The sequence below is a fragment of the Myxine glutinosa genome, chromosome 7 (assembly GCF_964187855.1).
Source record: "Myxine glutinosa chromosome 7, kmMyxGlut1.1, whole genome shotgun sequence".
Taxonomy (NCBI): Eukaryota; Metazoa; Chordata; class Myxini; order Myxiniformes; family Myxinidae; genus Myxine; species Myxine glutinosa.
Genome location: NC_136267.1, coordinates 65148099 through 65164226, shown reverse-complemented (window position 1 = coordinate 65164226; position 16128 = coordinate 65148099). Strand labels below are relative to the sequence as shown.

The 16128-nt window shown below is 43.9% G+C and overlaps 2 protein-coding genes across 7 annotated transcripts in view; one reads left to right on the top strand and one right to left on the bottom strand.

Annotated features, from left to right (window-relative positions):
* The window catches only part of PAN2 (poly(A) specific ribonuclease subunit PAN2), a 214842-nt gene that overhangs the window by 117698 nt on the left and 81016 nt on the right, over nt 1-16128 (bottom strand). The gene's annotated exons all lie outside the window — the stretch shown is intronic.
* Nucleotides 12432-16128, top strand: part of LOC144892954 (uncharacterized) — a 33012-nt gene continuing 29315 nt past the window's right edge. Inside the window, exons 1-2 of one of the 2 annotated variants that reach the window (XM_078781823.1) lie at nt 12432-14106; nt 14167-15816. In XM_078781823.1, coding sequence (XP_078637949.1) covers nt 14690-15816 — 1127 coding nt within the window. In that variant the 5' untranslated portion in view covers nt 12432-14106; nt 14167-14689. Of the gene's footprint in view, nt 15817-16128 lie in introns of both variants that reach the window. The other variant, XM_078781822.1, reaches the window with a different exon arrangement.

Below are 16128 nucleotides of genomic sequence, written 5' to 3'. Positions count from 1 at the left end.
CTGGTCGAACCCACATGTGACACCAGCCCACATTTTAAAGATGAATAATAATAGAGTGAAGGTAATATAAAGTAATCAATAAAATAGAGCCCATAAAAAGGTAAGATGAGACCCATTGACAAGGAAAACTCGGACAGGAATGACAAACTCGATGTTCAAAGGAAAAGGAACTCCATTTCAGGATAATTATTGACTTCCATGACTTTCCAGGTACCAGTTGCACAACCGTAATTTCAACATCACTCATGTTATCCAAATGTCAGAAACATCAAGGGACTCAAGGGACAAGAGACAAAAAAAATACAAGGTACTGCACAGTACTGCACCCCGAGGTACTGCGCATATCAAGGACAAATCTACACAAACAAATCTGCACAAACAAACAAATCTGCACAATTTTGAAAAAAATCAAGGTACTGCACCCCAACAAAAAGAACTGATAAAAAAACCTGAAAGAACAAGTATTGGATGCTGAACAGGATGATGAGCACGGATCCCTGAATCATGGAGACACCCAAAGACAGTGTTCACACTTATCCGGTGAGGTTCAGGGAGTGTTTGCAGTAATCTGGACAGTTATAAATGCATCATGCAAACATATCAGTACTGAGTGGGAGTCGTTATCCTGAGACGTCCACTTCTTGGCAAATCTCGAGTTGATCCAGTAGCTTTATAACGCCTTCTGAGGACAAAAGGTGTCCCTCCTCATGTTAATGAGCCTTGCAACATGGGTAATGGAAGACCATGCGTGAGGTGCTAAATTATCCGATTCTTCTCATTTTCTGACAGACGTGGCAATGTAATAGGTTGTGAAATCACGTATTCAGTGTTTTTTTTACGATCAACATATCGTTGTCTAGGAAAGACTTTAAAATTTGCTTAGACCTCCTCACGTCACATCTAAAAACATAACGGTGAATGAGTTACACGTACTGAATAATGACTGCATGGGGCAATTACGGTAAGTGGAAACTTGCAATCAGGTGTTCTGCAGATCCCTTGCGCCAAAAAGACACTTGGAATGAATGCTGGAACAGTCCTTCACAAAATTATATTCTCAATACTACATAGTTCGATTCATTTTTTATGGAAGTGTGGATGAAAAATGTATAATCTATATATAATCTATAAATATATATAAATACAGTCACGTGAAAAAGTAAGTACACGCGATGTAAAGTTTTGACTTTTTCAACATATTTCAACATACAGCTATTTGATCTTCATTTCAACAATATTGAGAGATAAAGGTGATATAATATAACAAATATCATGAAACATTTACATTTTGTAGTCCATTGTATAATTTAAATAAACATAAATGCAAATTTTGCATGTGGAAAAAGTAAGTACACCCCGACATTTATCACTACTTCAAATACCTAAAATTAGAATCAGGGGCACCAGCGCAGGTGCAAATGATTAGAACATCGTTGGAGAGGATCTTGGAGGAACCTGTCTTATTTAAACCTCAGACATTTAGTTTGGTTTGCTCTTTGTTGTTGAAGTGTGCGGCGTCACCATGCCGAGATCAAAAGAGCTCTCTGAGGCCTTCACAAAGAAGGTTATAGATGCCTACGAGTCTGGGGAGGGATTAAAAAAGATCTCCAAACAATTTGAAATCAATCATTCGACTCCCCGGAAGATCATCTACAAGTGGAGAAGATTCCAAACAACTGTCAACTTGTTCAGGCCAGGCCACCCCAGCACGTTCAGCCTGAGAGCAGACCGCAAGATGCTGAAAGAAATCTCTAAGAACCCCAGAATGCCATCACGGGACCGACAGGTAGCTCTTGCCACTGTTGATGTCAAAGTGCACGAGTCTACCATTAGAAAGAGGCTGCACAAATTTGATCTTCATGGGAGGTGTGCCAGGAGGAAACCTTTGCTGTCCAGAAAAAACATCAGGGCAAGACTAAAGTTTGCCATTGAACACCTCGGAAAAGACCAGCACTTCTGGAACAACGTGCTCTGGACAGATGAGTCAAAGGTAGAGATATTTGGCCACAGTACCAGAAGACATGTTTGGCAAAAACCAAAGACAGCATTTGACCACAAGAACTGATACCAACTGTAAAGCATGGTGGTGGAAATATTATGGTTTGGGGCAGCTTTGCTGCACCAGCGCCTGGGCAGCTCACCATCATAGAATCCATGATGAATTCTTCATTGTACCAGAGGGTGCTTGAGGATAATGTGAGGCCATCTGTCGGAAAGTTGAAGCTCAACTGAAGGTGGACCTTGCAACATGACAATGACCCTAAACATGCCAGTAAATCCACCAAGGAATGGCTGAAAAGAAAGAAATGGAGGATTCTGGAATGGCCAATTCAAAGCGTGGATCTAGATCCCATCGAGATGTTGTGGGGGGATTTGAAACAAGCTGTGCATGCAAGAAACCCCTGAAACATCGCACAGCTGAAAGAATTCTGCATGGAGGAGTGGGAAAAAATTTCTCCTAGTCGATGTCAGAGACTGGTAGACAGTTATAAGAAACACCGACTTGAGGTTGTTTCTGCCAAAGGGGGCAATACCACCTATTAGACTTAGAGCCAAGGGTGTCCTTACTTTTTCCACATGCGAAATTTGCATTTATGTTTATTTAAATTATACAATGGACTACAAAATGTAAATGTTTCATGATATTTGTTATATTATATCACCTTTATCTATCAATATTGTTGAAATGAAGATCAAATAGCTGTATGTTGAAATATGTTGAAAAATAAAAAACTTTACATGGGGTGTACTGACTTTTTCACATGACTGTGGGTATACATATGTATATGTATGTATATATATATATATATATATATATATATATATATATATATATATATATATATATATATATATATATATTGTTGCGGATATGAGGATTCATGGCCTCTAAATATAATAAATGATATAAATGTTGTTGCGGATATAAACATAAATGCAAAATGGCCTCTAAACGGTGGTTTTTTTTATATGAGGATTGTATTTTTTTTATTGTGTTGTATTGTGGTAAATTGTTGTGTAACATTGGTTGATTCTGGCCCCTCCTGCCTCCAGTGTTGTGTAAAGGTCAAAGGGCGTCCCGGTAGTTAATTCCATAAAAGCACACATTGAAGGACACGATAAAACCCTTGTTCAGTAGTTTATATCCTTATTATGTGTTTTAGATTAAGGCCTTGTCTTCCATTAAAATGACACTCCATTGCACCAAGTGAAAAAGATAGATTCCCTTCATCCTTCATTCCCATTCCCAAAACCTCCATTTCCCCTTTCGTAATGGCCAAGCCTCAATTTGGCAATTACATCCCCTCCAAAGCCGCCAATGGCCACGAGGCAGGGTCGGGGAAGAAAGGCGTGCCCGCCCGTCGTCATCAAGGGCGGAGCCAGAGGGTCGCGCAACCAACCAGGGCCGAGGTGAGCACACCGATGGGCATGTCCTGAAGGCCGGCGGCTTAATCGCCGGAGGCATTATAAAAGCGCGCACGCAAGAGTGACCAGGGCTGAGCTGCGTGGTGAGGTCCATGAAAAGAGCTGAGTCGTCAGAGGAAAGCGGCGTTGCAAGGAGGTCCTACGAGAGAGAGAGAAGGGAGATCATCCAGCAGCGATTCTTGTCCAAGAGAAGAGATCATCCAGCAGCGATTCTTGTTCAAAGGAGATCATCCAGGGAAGCACAAAGCCTGCTATTCGTCGCCTTGCTCGCCAGCAGCAGCGTCCACAGCAGCAACAACACTCAACAGCCGCTTGGGGCCTGGACGGCGGTTTTGAGCAGGGCCGCGAAGGAACGGCGGCTGCCCAAGCGCCGATCGTGCTGCCGGACCCGTTGGACCTCCCTCTCCTTCCAGCCAATCCACTCTGCAATTCCCCGTGTGAGTCCGTTTCTGTTTGTTCTGTCCTGGGTAGTTAATTAAGTTTGTATAAGCTAGTATTTTCACTGTGTCTCTAAAAGCTTCTGTATATTATTTTATTATCTTTCCTCCTCCTTGGTTTCTTTGAGCCTGTAAATAGTAATAAATAGTAATCGTATTTCAAACCTTTTTTTGCCTTCGTTTTCCTCTTCTTCACATCCGTGTCGTCTTTGTCTTTTCCCTCATTGAATATCTGTGGCGCGATACGGCCAACGTTCGAGTGAATCGGGTGAATCGGGGAAACTGTTAGGTCGCGGTGCCTCCGCTCGGCAAACATTACATCCTTAACCGCGAACCGTAACAATATATATATATATATATATATATATATACAGACTTGGCATTTAATATGGAATATTTTTTTTGTGGGGGTGAACTTACTTTTCAAGATGTCTTAGAACCAAAAGTTCGTTGGAATTATGTTGAAATTATTCGAGATTTTGTTAATGTGACCTTTAAAAGAAACAAAAACCACATTTGACATTTCGAAACAAATAAAATGATCCTTGAAAGTGATGTAAACTGATATCGAACTCAATTCATGGATAGTACTGTGTTAAACTTCTGTACGTTTTGCAGAAGTATCTCTTTATTTTGCACATTAGCCAAAAAAAATTTAAACAAAAACGAAAGTTAAATTACGACTGGGATTACAAACAGTAAAATTACAGTTCAGTACTTCGTGTAACCCCCACGAGCATTGAGGAGAGCACGTACACGTCGAGGCATGCTATTCACAAGATTTGCCAAGGTTTGGACAGGAATCGCTTGCCATGCAGTGACAATAGTCTGCTGCAATTCACGCACAGAGGTCGGCTGCTGGTCCAAGTGGTCGATTTTACGTGTTAATTCTGCCCACAAGTTCTCTATCGGATTCATATCCAGGGACATGGCAGGCCACTCCATATGCTCTACACCACGGTAAGCAAGAAAGTGTTGGATCATGCGAGCACGATGAGGCCGTGCATTGTCATCTTGGAAGACAAAGTTTCCTCGAAAGGCTGCACGAGCAAATGGAAGCAATGTTTCTTCCAGAATGGCCCTGCACTTGAACTGGTTCAGGTTTCCATTCAGAACAACCAGGTCAGTTTTGCCCCCTGCATGAAAAGCAGCCCAAACGGTCACCCCACCACCTCCAGCTTGGACTCTTGGCACTATACAATCTTTGTTGTAGGCTTCATGCACTTGTCTGCGCACTCGGACGCGGCCATCTTGACGGTAGACCAGAAATCTAGACTCGTCACTGAAGATCACGCGATTCCAGTGTCCTGGCTGCCATTGACGGTGCTCTCTGGCCCACTGCAATCGGCGCTGGTGGTGTTGTCTGGTCAGTCGTGGCTTTCTCAGGGGACGCCTGTCACGATAGCTTGCTTGAACCAGTCCTTGGTTGACTAGCCTTCTGGATACAGGCACATTTGTCAGTTGCTGCCACTCAGCCCTAAGCCGATTAGCTGACTTGGTACGGCCATTGCGGACTAACCGGTGCAGCTGGCGATCATCCCTCCTTGTGGTTCTGCGGGGACGTCCTGGCCTCACTATTGCAGTAGGGACAACCCTCTGAGCATTTCGTTTCAGGATCTTTGACACCTGACCTTGAGTGATGCCATACTGCCGAGCAATAGCACGCTGTTTCATGCCGTAATTTCGTAAAGCCACCACTCCATGATAAACAGCATTGTAGAGTTGACGGACCATCTCCAGAGGAAGCAGCAATAACTTTTGGAGACTTGCAGCAGTTGTTTTCCACCAATACAGAACGCAACAACCCTTGTATACCCGACTGTGAAGCCAATCATCAAATGCACCTGTCCGTACATTTTGCCACGCCACCTGTGATATAATCCTGTTGTTGACTTCTTGCTGCGACAGACAATCAGTGACATGGTTCTTTTAACAAATAAATCACCAAAGTGCAAAATAAACTCACCAGATTGATATACTGAGTTAAGAAAGTAAACCCAAGTCAAGAAAAAACAAATATTCCATATTAAATGCCAAGTCTGTATGTATATATATATATATATATATATATATATATATATATATATATATATATATATATATATATATATATATATATATATATATATATATATATATATATATATATATATATATATATATATACAGTGGAACCTTGACTTACGAGTTTAATTCGTTCTGTGACCGAGCTCGTAACTCAATTTGCTCGTTTCTCAAATCAAATTTCCCCATTAAAATGCATTGAAATGCTATTAATCCATTCCAGCCCGCCAAAAACCACACCAATTTTTTTTTAAATATACAGTATATATAAAAATATCTCGCGCTTTCTATTTCACCTGTATGCAGCATACAAGTTGGCAGGATGGCCTGGACTGGAGGTACGCACACTTGACTCTAAACTGTCCAGCCTGGGTTTGAATCCCGACCCAGCTATAACCTGTCATGTCGGTGTTTCACAGGCAGGGTGATTCATCAATGTGTGTACCGCTAAACTGGGCGCCCCGTTTGCGTCCCATTAGTTGTTGGATGTTGAGGATCTCACCATGTCTTCCACAAAGAGAAGGCGAGCTATCGCCGGCACTCTGAACAAGTTGTGGCCTGGCATGCTCTTCTCCTCTGCCGTTATATACGTCCTCCTCGGCATCTTTTTCCAGAAGAGCCCTGTCTCGTCACAGTTGAAGATTTGCTGGGGGATGTATCGTTCGGCTTCTATCAGTTCGGCAAAAGTTATAATAAAATCTTCAGCTGCCTTCACATCCGCCTCACCAAGTCGACAACACGCACACCTCGCTCATGTTTTTCGACGATTGCTTGTTTTATATCCAAGCACATCATCCTCTTCTTCTTCTCAGTACTGCCCTTGGCACTCAATTTCTTAGGACCCATGGTTAAAACTAAGAAAATTTTCCAAAATAACCAAAATGCGAAAACAAAGCAGCAGCGATATACGGCAGAGATGCTTGCACGGCAAGATAACCACGTGACCAGAACCCACCTGGTGGCGTAAGCTCCAAAATAACCAAAATGCGAAAACAAAACAGCAGCGATATACGGCAGAGATGCTTGCACGGCAAGATAACCACGTGACCAGAACCCACCTGGTGGCGTAAGCTCCAAAATAACCAAAATGCGAAAACAAAACAGCAGCGATATACGGCAGACATGCTTGCACGGCAAGATAACCACGTGACCAGAACCCACCTGGTGGCGTAAGCTCCAAAATAACCAAAATGCGAAAACAAAACAGCAGCGATATACGGCAGAGATGCTTGCACGGCAAGATAACCACGTGACGGGAACCCACTTGGTGGCGGGTGGCGTAAGCTCGTAACTCAGATCTCGGCTCGCATCTCAAAGCAATAAACCGCCCGAGCGACAGCTCGTATCTCGGAAAACTCGTAAGTTGGTGCACTCGTAAGTCAAAGTTCCACTGTATATATATATATATATATATATATATATATATATATGTCAAGTAGTAGATTTGTTATTGCCTAAAGTTCAGTTATAGACGTTGGTTGCTAATGTGTTATGATTTAAATCTTGTTTAAAAATGCTATTTTCATAAAGTTAATAAAGGGTTTTTGCTTCGTTTTAGTTTTGGATGAGGAAAGGCTCGCTGAGGTCATGCTGGACAAATTGTATACGTGTGCTTTTTCGAGGCTAGATAACATAAACCTGTTGTTTTTACCATATATATTTTGTATTAATCACAGCGACGCCTGACTCTGTATAAACATGCTTTGAATTACTCATGTGAACCCATATATTTGCTCTGGGCTTATCTGGCCAAGCATGCACTCTTTGTGAGTTACATTTCTGTTTTCTCGTAGCCCAGAGAAACATTTGGTCCGAATGATAAGGAAGGGCTGACTCCCCCGAATGACAGAGCGGATGACGGTGGGGGCTTGGCCCACCGGGGAGGAACCTCTCCCAGTTTTGTTTGTTCCCTCGGAGATTTCCTGATAAAACGTGTCCCTATATAAATGGACTGGGAATCAATGTGTTTTCAGGAAGGCTTGACGTGGCATGAGACTGGCTCTTGCTGTAGATGTCTGTCTCCTCCGGATCTGTATAAGTTGGTTTTTAATAAAGCTGCGTCATTTTTCAGGCTATTTGTGGACTTCTTTTCCAAACGAAGAGCTGATTCTTCACAGATGGTACCAGGAGTGGGGTGTCAACAGACGCGGAGGACGGGAAACGGAGCCCGAGGGACAGGAGGAAGGCTGACCTGAGGCCGGCGCCGGCACGCGGATTTGATTAAAGGTGGGAGTTGTTTTATATCAGAGGGCTATTATTCCAAATTCGTACCTTCCTCCCTCGCGGGTTCAGTCTCCTTGTCTTCCGCGCTGCCTGCACTCGAACAGAGATTGTAAGTAAAGGCTCATTTTAGGCCTCAGAATGACGTAGCTTTGTTAAAGCCAGGATAAACAAGTAAGGACTTAACAGTAAGCTTAAAGTTACAGTTAGCACCAGGAGGGGAAAATGAGGTCGGACAGCCATATAGGCTGAAGCCAGGTGGCCAAGATTTTTCCAGGAAGGAACAGCCCAGAGACAAGATGGGGTATGCCATTGCATGCCAGGGAACGAAGGGCTGTGGCTAACTTAGATAGAAGGCCATAGGAACATAGAGGGCCATAGGAACATGGCCAGTAAAAGGATTTGCGCAGGATATCGGTGAAGATAACGTGCGGTACAAGGGAAGGGGGAAAAGTGAGGTCGGATAGCCGTAAAGGTTGAGCCAGGCCGAGAACTTTCCAGGAAGGATCAGCCCAGAGCAATAAGATGGGAAGCAAGCTAATGAAAGAAAGGGAACCCCTTAAGGGAACCCCGGCATCTTTCATGTTTAAGAGGCATCATTTTGCCGCGGTAAGACCATTAAAGGACTGGGCTGGGTTAACTAAAGATTTAAATAATCCCTGGCCAGAGGACAAGTAAGTAAGCAGTTAAACAAGTAAAACAGCGAGTGATGCCGCTGGACCAGATACCAGACCAAGACCCCCCACCCCCCCAAGACCTGAGCTCAGTCCCGGGGCTCTAGGCAACACCCCCCACCCCCCCAAGACCTGAGCTCAGTCCCAGGGCTCTAGGCAACACCCCAACACCCCGCCCTGCCTTCCCTTTTTTCACCTCAACCCACCCCCGTCCAACCCGTCCCAAAAATCCTTTTCCTTGAATGAGAGACGTAACATGAATGAGCAAAGATTGTTTGGGAGTGGCTGGAGAAAGGCATGATTTGAGTCGATCTGAGTTTCGCGCGAAGTCTGGGAGACTTCTATGAGTATATGAATGAGGAATGAATGTATATTGGGATGTTAATTGACGTGTGTATCTGGCCAATGTATCTGTCTGTATGACATATGCAAAGCAGAGGGTTTCGGTGTGAAGCTTTGTAAGTGGTCTGCTCGACATGCGGGAAATTCAGGCCGGGAATGTCCATTTTAGCGTCTATCCGAGAGAACAGGCGAGGTCCTGAACTGAGTCCGGATTTTCATCTGTTTGGGAGTTGTTTGGGAAGCGAATTGATATAAATCGGGTCAGGAAAGCACTCGGAGTGCCCTTGTCGACCTACTGTTGATATGAAACGGTTTCTTGGAGATGGTTGCAGGATGGGCTGCTTTGTCTTTCGAGCGGCAGTCGGACGGAGGTTTGGAGTTTGTGGAACTGGAGGTTCAGAGTTTGGGTCGAAGTGTGTGTTTTACTTGAATTGAAGAGTTCATTCAATGGCAGATATTGTGGATTGTATGTGTGGGATGTATCGCTGAGGCAGCTCACCTTTGGAATTGGTGTCATATAGTGCATTTTGGGTCAGAGAGGTGGAGCGTCGGAGATCCTGTTTTTTTGCGATGTTTACGAGCTAGGGATGAGTTCTGACAGCTCAATGTTCTGACAGCTCACTACATGTCAGGTCGCAGATTTGTTATGACAGCTTTTCGCACTTTGTTATGACAGCCGACTGCATGTCCCAACGTGAGGTAAACCCCGCCGTGAACGCGAATAGAGCGGCGTGCAGGGAGTGTTGGGATTCGTGTGGAGGCACGAGGGTGCGCGCCAAGACGGGGGGCGGCGTGGCGTCGTCGCGTTGAGATGGTTGTGCCAGGTCGATCGGCGATCTCTGAATTTAAATCGGATTTTTGTCATGTGTGTTGTGAAATTTACGTCTATCCGAGAATCCTGGCGATGTTCGTTTAATTAAAGTGTGGTACAAACCTGTGTTTCCGCCGTGCGGCTCCGTGGAAGTTAGAGTAGAGTTATTGTGTGTTCAGACAGGAGCCGAGCGAGCCGCGAGTCACGGGTGTGCTGTATGAGACTTGCTCAGAGTGCCGGCGATAACTCGCCCACTCTCAGAGGAGGATGTGTGCCCAAATGCATTGTGGGTCATTTCGACTTTGCTGGATGTCGGACGCTCATGTCAGACGAGCCATGTCGGAATAGTGGCCGGCTGCGACATATATGCCAGGCAATGTCACAGGACGAATACGTTATTTAAGATGGATTTATATGGATGGATGGACTTATAAGATGGATTTTTATTTAAGATGGATTTATAAGATGGATAGATGGATGGATTTATTTAAGATGGCTAAAATAAACGATTTCAAGACAGAGTAATTAATTTCCGGAGCCAAGTTCCAACAGGAAGTCTTGTTCATACAGTAAGGTACAGTGCGGAGTGGCGGCTGGAAGATGCATCGATGCATTTGTGTTGATCGATGCGGACACAGATTTAGTATGCTGGTAAGGTTAAGTTATTAAAATTGGAAATTCAATAATTTGAGCAGAAATGTCACGTTTCAACAGAACGCTGATCCGAGGAAGGAGGACGGTTGAGGTTTCAACTGTCGGTATGTGGTGTGGCTTGTGCCAAGGTGTGGGCGCGAGGAGGTGTGTTGATGAAGCGTTGTGCGAACGAGGAGGGATGTGCGAAAGGTGCACTAGGTAGCAGAGGTGCTGCATTGTAGAGCACGCCTGGAAGTTCCTGGACGGATTGTGACGGTTGTTGGATTCGTAGAAGTTAGCATTTTGCAATGTGGAGCCACAATAATGGTCATCTGTCTGTCTGGATGTGGAGTTCTTGCAGGGAATGTCGCCGGACTTGTAATTGTAATATTTGCGGAAAAATAAAGCGCTGGTTACCCCAATTCGAAGTTTGACCTTTTAAAGTTTAGTTGACCTTTGTTCGAGATTTGTAAGGGAAAGAGGTCGGAGATAATTCACTAACCTTGGAAGAACGACAGGCGGAGTCAGTCTACAGGGTGTTGCTTTAACGACAGGATATATAGGACTTAAATCTGGAGAATATCGGGACATTATATTGTGGGTAAAACCAAAATCATGTACATAATTAGTGGACAGAGAATATCGAGTTTTTTGTTGTTGTGGAAGCGTCAGGTACAGTACGCTTGGAATTTAATTTAACCGAGCCGAGCACAGTGACGTGCGTGATCGAGCAATGGGGATAGTCATGGTCAGTGAAATGGAGGTTGAAATGCAGTGAACATGTCCGATTTTGGCTTCGCGAGGCTCCGGATAGAAATTGGCATTTCGATGCTGTGGATTATATTGTGCCTGCCCGGAAAGGTGATGTCCTGTGCTGGGGCTGGCGACATGCCTCTGTTATTTGTTTGTCTGTCGGTCTGATTGTAAGTCTTTGGTACTGGGAGGGCTAATTGAGTGCTTAGGCGTCATTGTTCCATGGAGGCAGGAGCTGTGAGTCACAAAATGTAAACGGGAACTTTGTGTAACTTTGCACCGGATCCACAAACAGAGAGATGGACAGGACAACAATGGAGTTTATATGGACGGGTTTGGGGCAGTTTCAATCTGACGATTACAGAGTGCTTTGTTCCGTTCACGAAACATGTAAAATTCATGGAGTTGAAGTGGTTTGCAAGAAGGTAGCAGAGTCAGTACTGGGATGCAACCTCGTCCAGGGGTTTTGGTCCAGCCTGCAAGGAGTCCAGGGGCTTGTTTCAGGGCTGGGTCGCCAAAAACGGGATGCTGTGCCCATCTGGATGTAAAATTATCCATTAAGGACGGGGAATAATGTGCAGTGTGACTGATTGGAGGTAATAAGGATTTGTGTCGATTTCTTGATTCGAGTTGATCTGGAAACAAAGACAGATGGGATTAATGTGTATATCAGGAACATTTTGGAAAAGAAATATGGATATATGACATTACTAAAATATAACCAAGCAATTGAGAGTTCTTGGGTTAATGGGATATAAATAAATGCATCTACAAGTTGATGGTTTATAAAAATTTAGTTCTGGATGATACTTAAACGATGAACAATGTTGGCAATATACAAAGAATGTGACTTGTTTTTGGGGGGAAAACATGTGGTTTAAAATTGGTTGGCTAAGTTTTAAAGATGGAGATGTTTTGCAGAACTCTTATGATTATTTATATGAGTGGTGGACTATTCCATGGCAAAGCAATTTTCAGTTTATTGAAAGTTGGATTTATATATATATATATATATATATATATATATTGTAACGGTTTTTGAGAAGTGTAACAATTTTGGAGGGAGTGTAACGAATGTAAAATAATGGTTTAATATAACCACAGTAGAAAATAATATACAGATTTGGGACATTTTGTAAACTTTCGAATAATGAGAAGATTCATGAAATTCATTTTATTTATTTCATGGAAAATATTTGGGTTGCAAGTGGAGAAGCATGGTATGGTATAAAAATAAAGAGGGAGTATCCAGGAAAAAGATGTTCAAGTGAACTTTGTGCTGTGAAAAGAATGTCGAGTTAATGGAAGTGTTTTGTTCGATTAATTTTGTTCAATTTGTGTTCAAATGACCATCGATGTTGGGGGCAAAGTTATGGGTGAATTTGGTGAGTGGTTGTGGGCAAACGAAGATTAATTTAGATTTATCATAGTTAAGTTCGAGGAAGTTGATTTGAAGCCAGAATTTCATTTGGATGCCAGAAAGGAGAAAGGAGATGCTGAAAGCCAGAAAGGAGATGCTGTTGTCTACTCTGAATGACAGGTGGCGGTATCCAGGGCGCTGAGGAGTTTGTTCACGTTGTAAAGTTTGTTTATTTAGTTTGTTTATTGTAGAGAAGAGTGCTTTTGGGATTCCGGAGCCAGAGTGGATAATTTGAGAGTAGTAGGTGGTCCATGTGAAGCTTGGGAGTGAACTGATTTGGGTTTAATAGGCACAAGCTGGTCTAAACAGGGTGAGGAGGATGGCGTGATTGATGATGTCAAAGGAGGCGTTGAGGTGAGGAGGATGAAAATGTTGAGGTTGCCAGCATCAGAGGAGAGAAAAGGTCGCTGGTGATTTTGAGGAGAACAGTTTCAGTACTGTGGCTGGAGCAGAATCCGGATTGGGATGTTTCATACAGGTTATTGGCAGAGTGGTGATGTTTGAGTTGAGTGGCCACAGCACGTTCCAAAACTTTTGACAGAAAGGGTAGATTGGAGATGGGTCTGAAGTTATTTAGGGTGTCAGGGTTTAGTCCAGGGTTTTTCCAAAATGGGGGTGAAGTTTCACGAGTTTTTGGGGAAATCGGTATGTGAAGCTGGATTAAGTTGGAACTGCTTGATGAGCCATGGAGATGGATTGGGTTTTGTTGTTGGTTGTCTGGGAGTTCGGTTGTTGCATTGCCAAAGGTTTCTGTGTGGTGGACACACTCGTTGGCTGTTGTCTTGTGTGACGTGGATGGAGATGTATGTGGCTGCGTGTGGCTGCCTGGAGTCGGGAAGACGGCTACAGTGGTTGATATTGGTTGTGGATCGTCCGGGGTGCTTCGATTTGCATAGGGGGTGAAGATTGGGATATTACATTATTTTAAGTAAGTATTGGTATGAGTAATTACATAAGTAATTATGAGTTATTATGAGTAATTAGTGGTATGAGTATTAGTTATGAGTAAGTGATTATTTTAGTAAACTTACATGTTTCGCTGTGTTGTGGATCTGGGGATAAGCTAGTTTGATGGGTACCCTGGGGTCTTCGGCGTGTCTATGTGTTTGGCTATCTGTTACACCGGACTCTTGAATGGGTTTTCATGAGACGAATTTCAGACATAACAGTGAGAATCTATTTTGAGCGAATCACAGTGGGTGAGGAAAACATTGTGTGTGACCAGACACCAGAACTGACCAGAATTGAAATTGGAAGTAGACCAGGTTATTTCTATTATTTGTTTATTCGTGAAAATAAATAAATAATAGGGGGAGGTTAATGGAGGTTAATGGTGGTTTGTTTGTGTTAATGGAGGTTAATGGTGGTTTGTTTGTGTTAATGGAGGTTAATGGTGGTTTGTTTGTGTTAATTCTAGTTGAAACTCTCGCTGAAGTAATTTTCGTTTATTTTTATTTTTTGATTCGATTTGAGAGTTGAGATGATTGATTTTTTATTAATTTTATAATTTTATTTTTATTGATGTTGGAAACAGGTAATGGGATGCTGAGAGAAGGATTGAATTTAATTTGAATTGGACTGGATTAAATGGGATTGAATTTAAAAATTGAATATTGGATAAAATTGGATCCACTTGGAAAAAAGTGGATTAGGAAATTGGAGACCTGTAGACCAGGCGCTCCCAGGAGACTTGTGGACCAGGTGTTCCACCAGAGGAAAAAGACCAGGTGTTCGTGGAGCACTTCACCTGCAAGAACGCCTTGGAACCAAGGTGGAAGGGACCAGTCCAGGTGTTGCTGACTACACCAACGGCAGTCTTTTGCGAGGGCAAGACTTCGTGGATCCACGCCACGCACTGTAAGTTGGCCATACAAGCACCAGACACTACACCACAGCAACCACAGTAAGGATGGGCCTAATCATAGGTACAATACTATTGATAGCGACAGCAGCTAGGGGAAACTCCGATTCCAATAGATGCGAAAACGAAACCCGACACCTCACCGTAACATGGGGACAAAGAGTATCACTACCATGTTTCGAACAGAAAGCCCTGCACACAAATTGGGTGAACATAAATTGGCTAGCACTGTCGGCAGGGCCTGGACGCGTTGGCATGATACTACAAAAGCAACGAGAGTTCCGGGAAGACGGGCAAGCTAGCATTAAGACCTTGGCCCAACCAGGATACCAATGGGGAACCCCTGATTTTAAGCTACAAACACGCACGCGCCTAGAGAAAGGCATGACTATGCAGGTCCGGTGCAGCGTCTGGACCCCTGGCGCGGCCGGTGGCGAAAGGAACTACATACCATGCATCGAATACATACTCACGCCACAACCCCAGAATAAGGCCCCAAAGAAGGGTGAAAACACATATTGGAAAGTGGCCAGGGAAGTGGCAACAATTCAAAATAGGACACACTGCTGGTCGTGCATGCGCTTTCCCCAAGCAGGCACCACAGGAATACACATGATAGTGCTACCTCTGTCCCTCAATGACCTCTGCTCACAACCTATCGATTCCCCATGTTTAGTCACCACGCTGGAAAGAGAAGGGGTTGACAACGGCAAGAGTTGCAATCGACAATTTAATTATCGCCCGTCAATGATTGCCCATGTGGCCGAGAGGCCTGCCCCCGTCTGGGTCAAACCACAGAAAGGGAGGGTCTGCCTCCAGGGTTCCGGCCACTTGCGTATGGGAGAATCAGAATGCGCCTACACTCTCCCCGGGAAGCTGGGACAAGGGAGCTCGGGGATTACATTACGAATAGTACTGCAAGATAAACACAACCACAACATAACGGCTATAACATTCTCTAGGGGGGTTAGTAGGATTAATGGGGTGGTAAAGGGACTCCAGTGCTTATCCACCCACCTGGTCCCACCCCATGGGACAATGTTTATATGCGGCGACAAGGCTTACCCCTATTTACCAAATAATTGGGGGGGCACATGTTATCTGGGTTCAGTCCTTCCTGACGTTGAGATACTGGATGAGCTAGACCCAAAGTCCTTGGACAGGCGTTATAAGAGGTCAGTCATGAACGAAGATGGAACCACTAAACTACACGGGAGTCTATGGGAAAAGGTGTTTGGTTTCTTCTTCCCAGGAGCGGGCACAGTCATGGATAGTTTCCGGATAGATAAATTGGCTTTGGCCCTAGAAAAGGTGGCAAACGACACCGCTACGGCTCATGACATACTATTGGATCGATCGGATCGCGCGCGAAAATTCTTATACATTTAGCTGGCTCACTGACTGGTTCCAGGGATGGACGGGCACCATAGTGAAGTGGTTATTGACCGCACTGGCTGTGATAATCGGGGTAGTAATTTGGGGGGCAC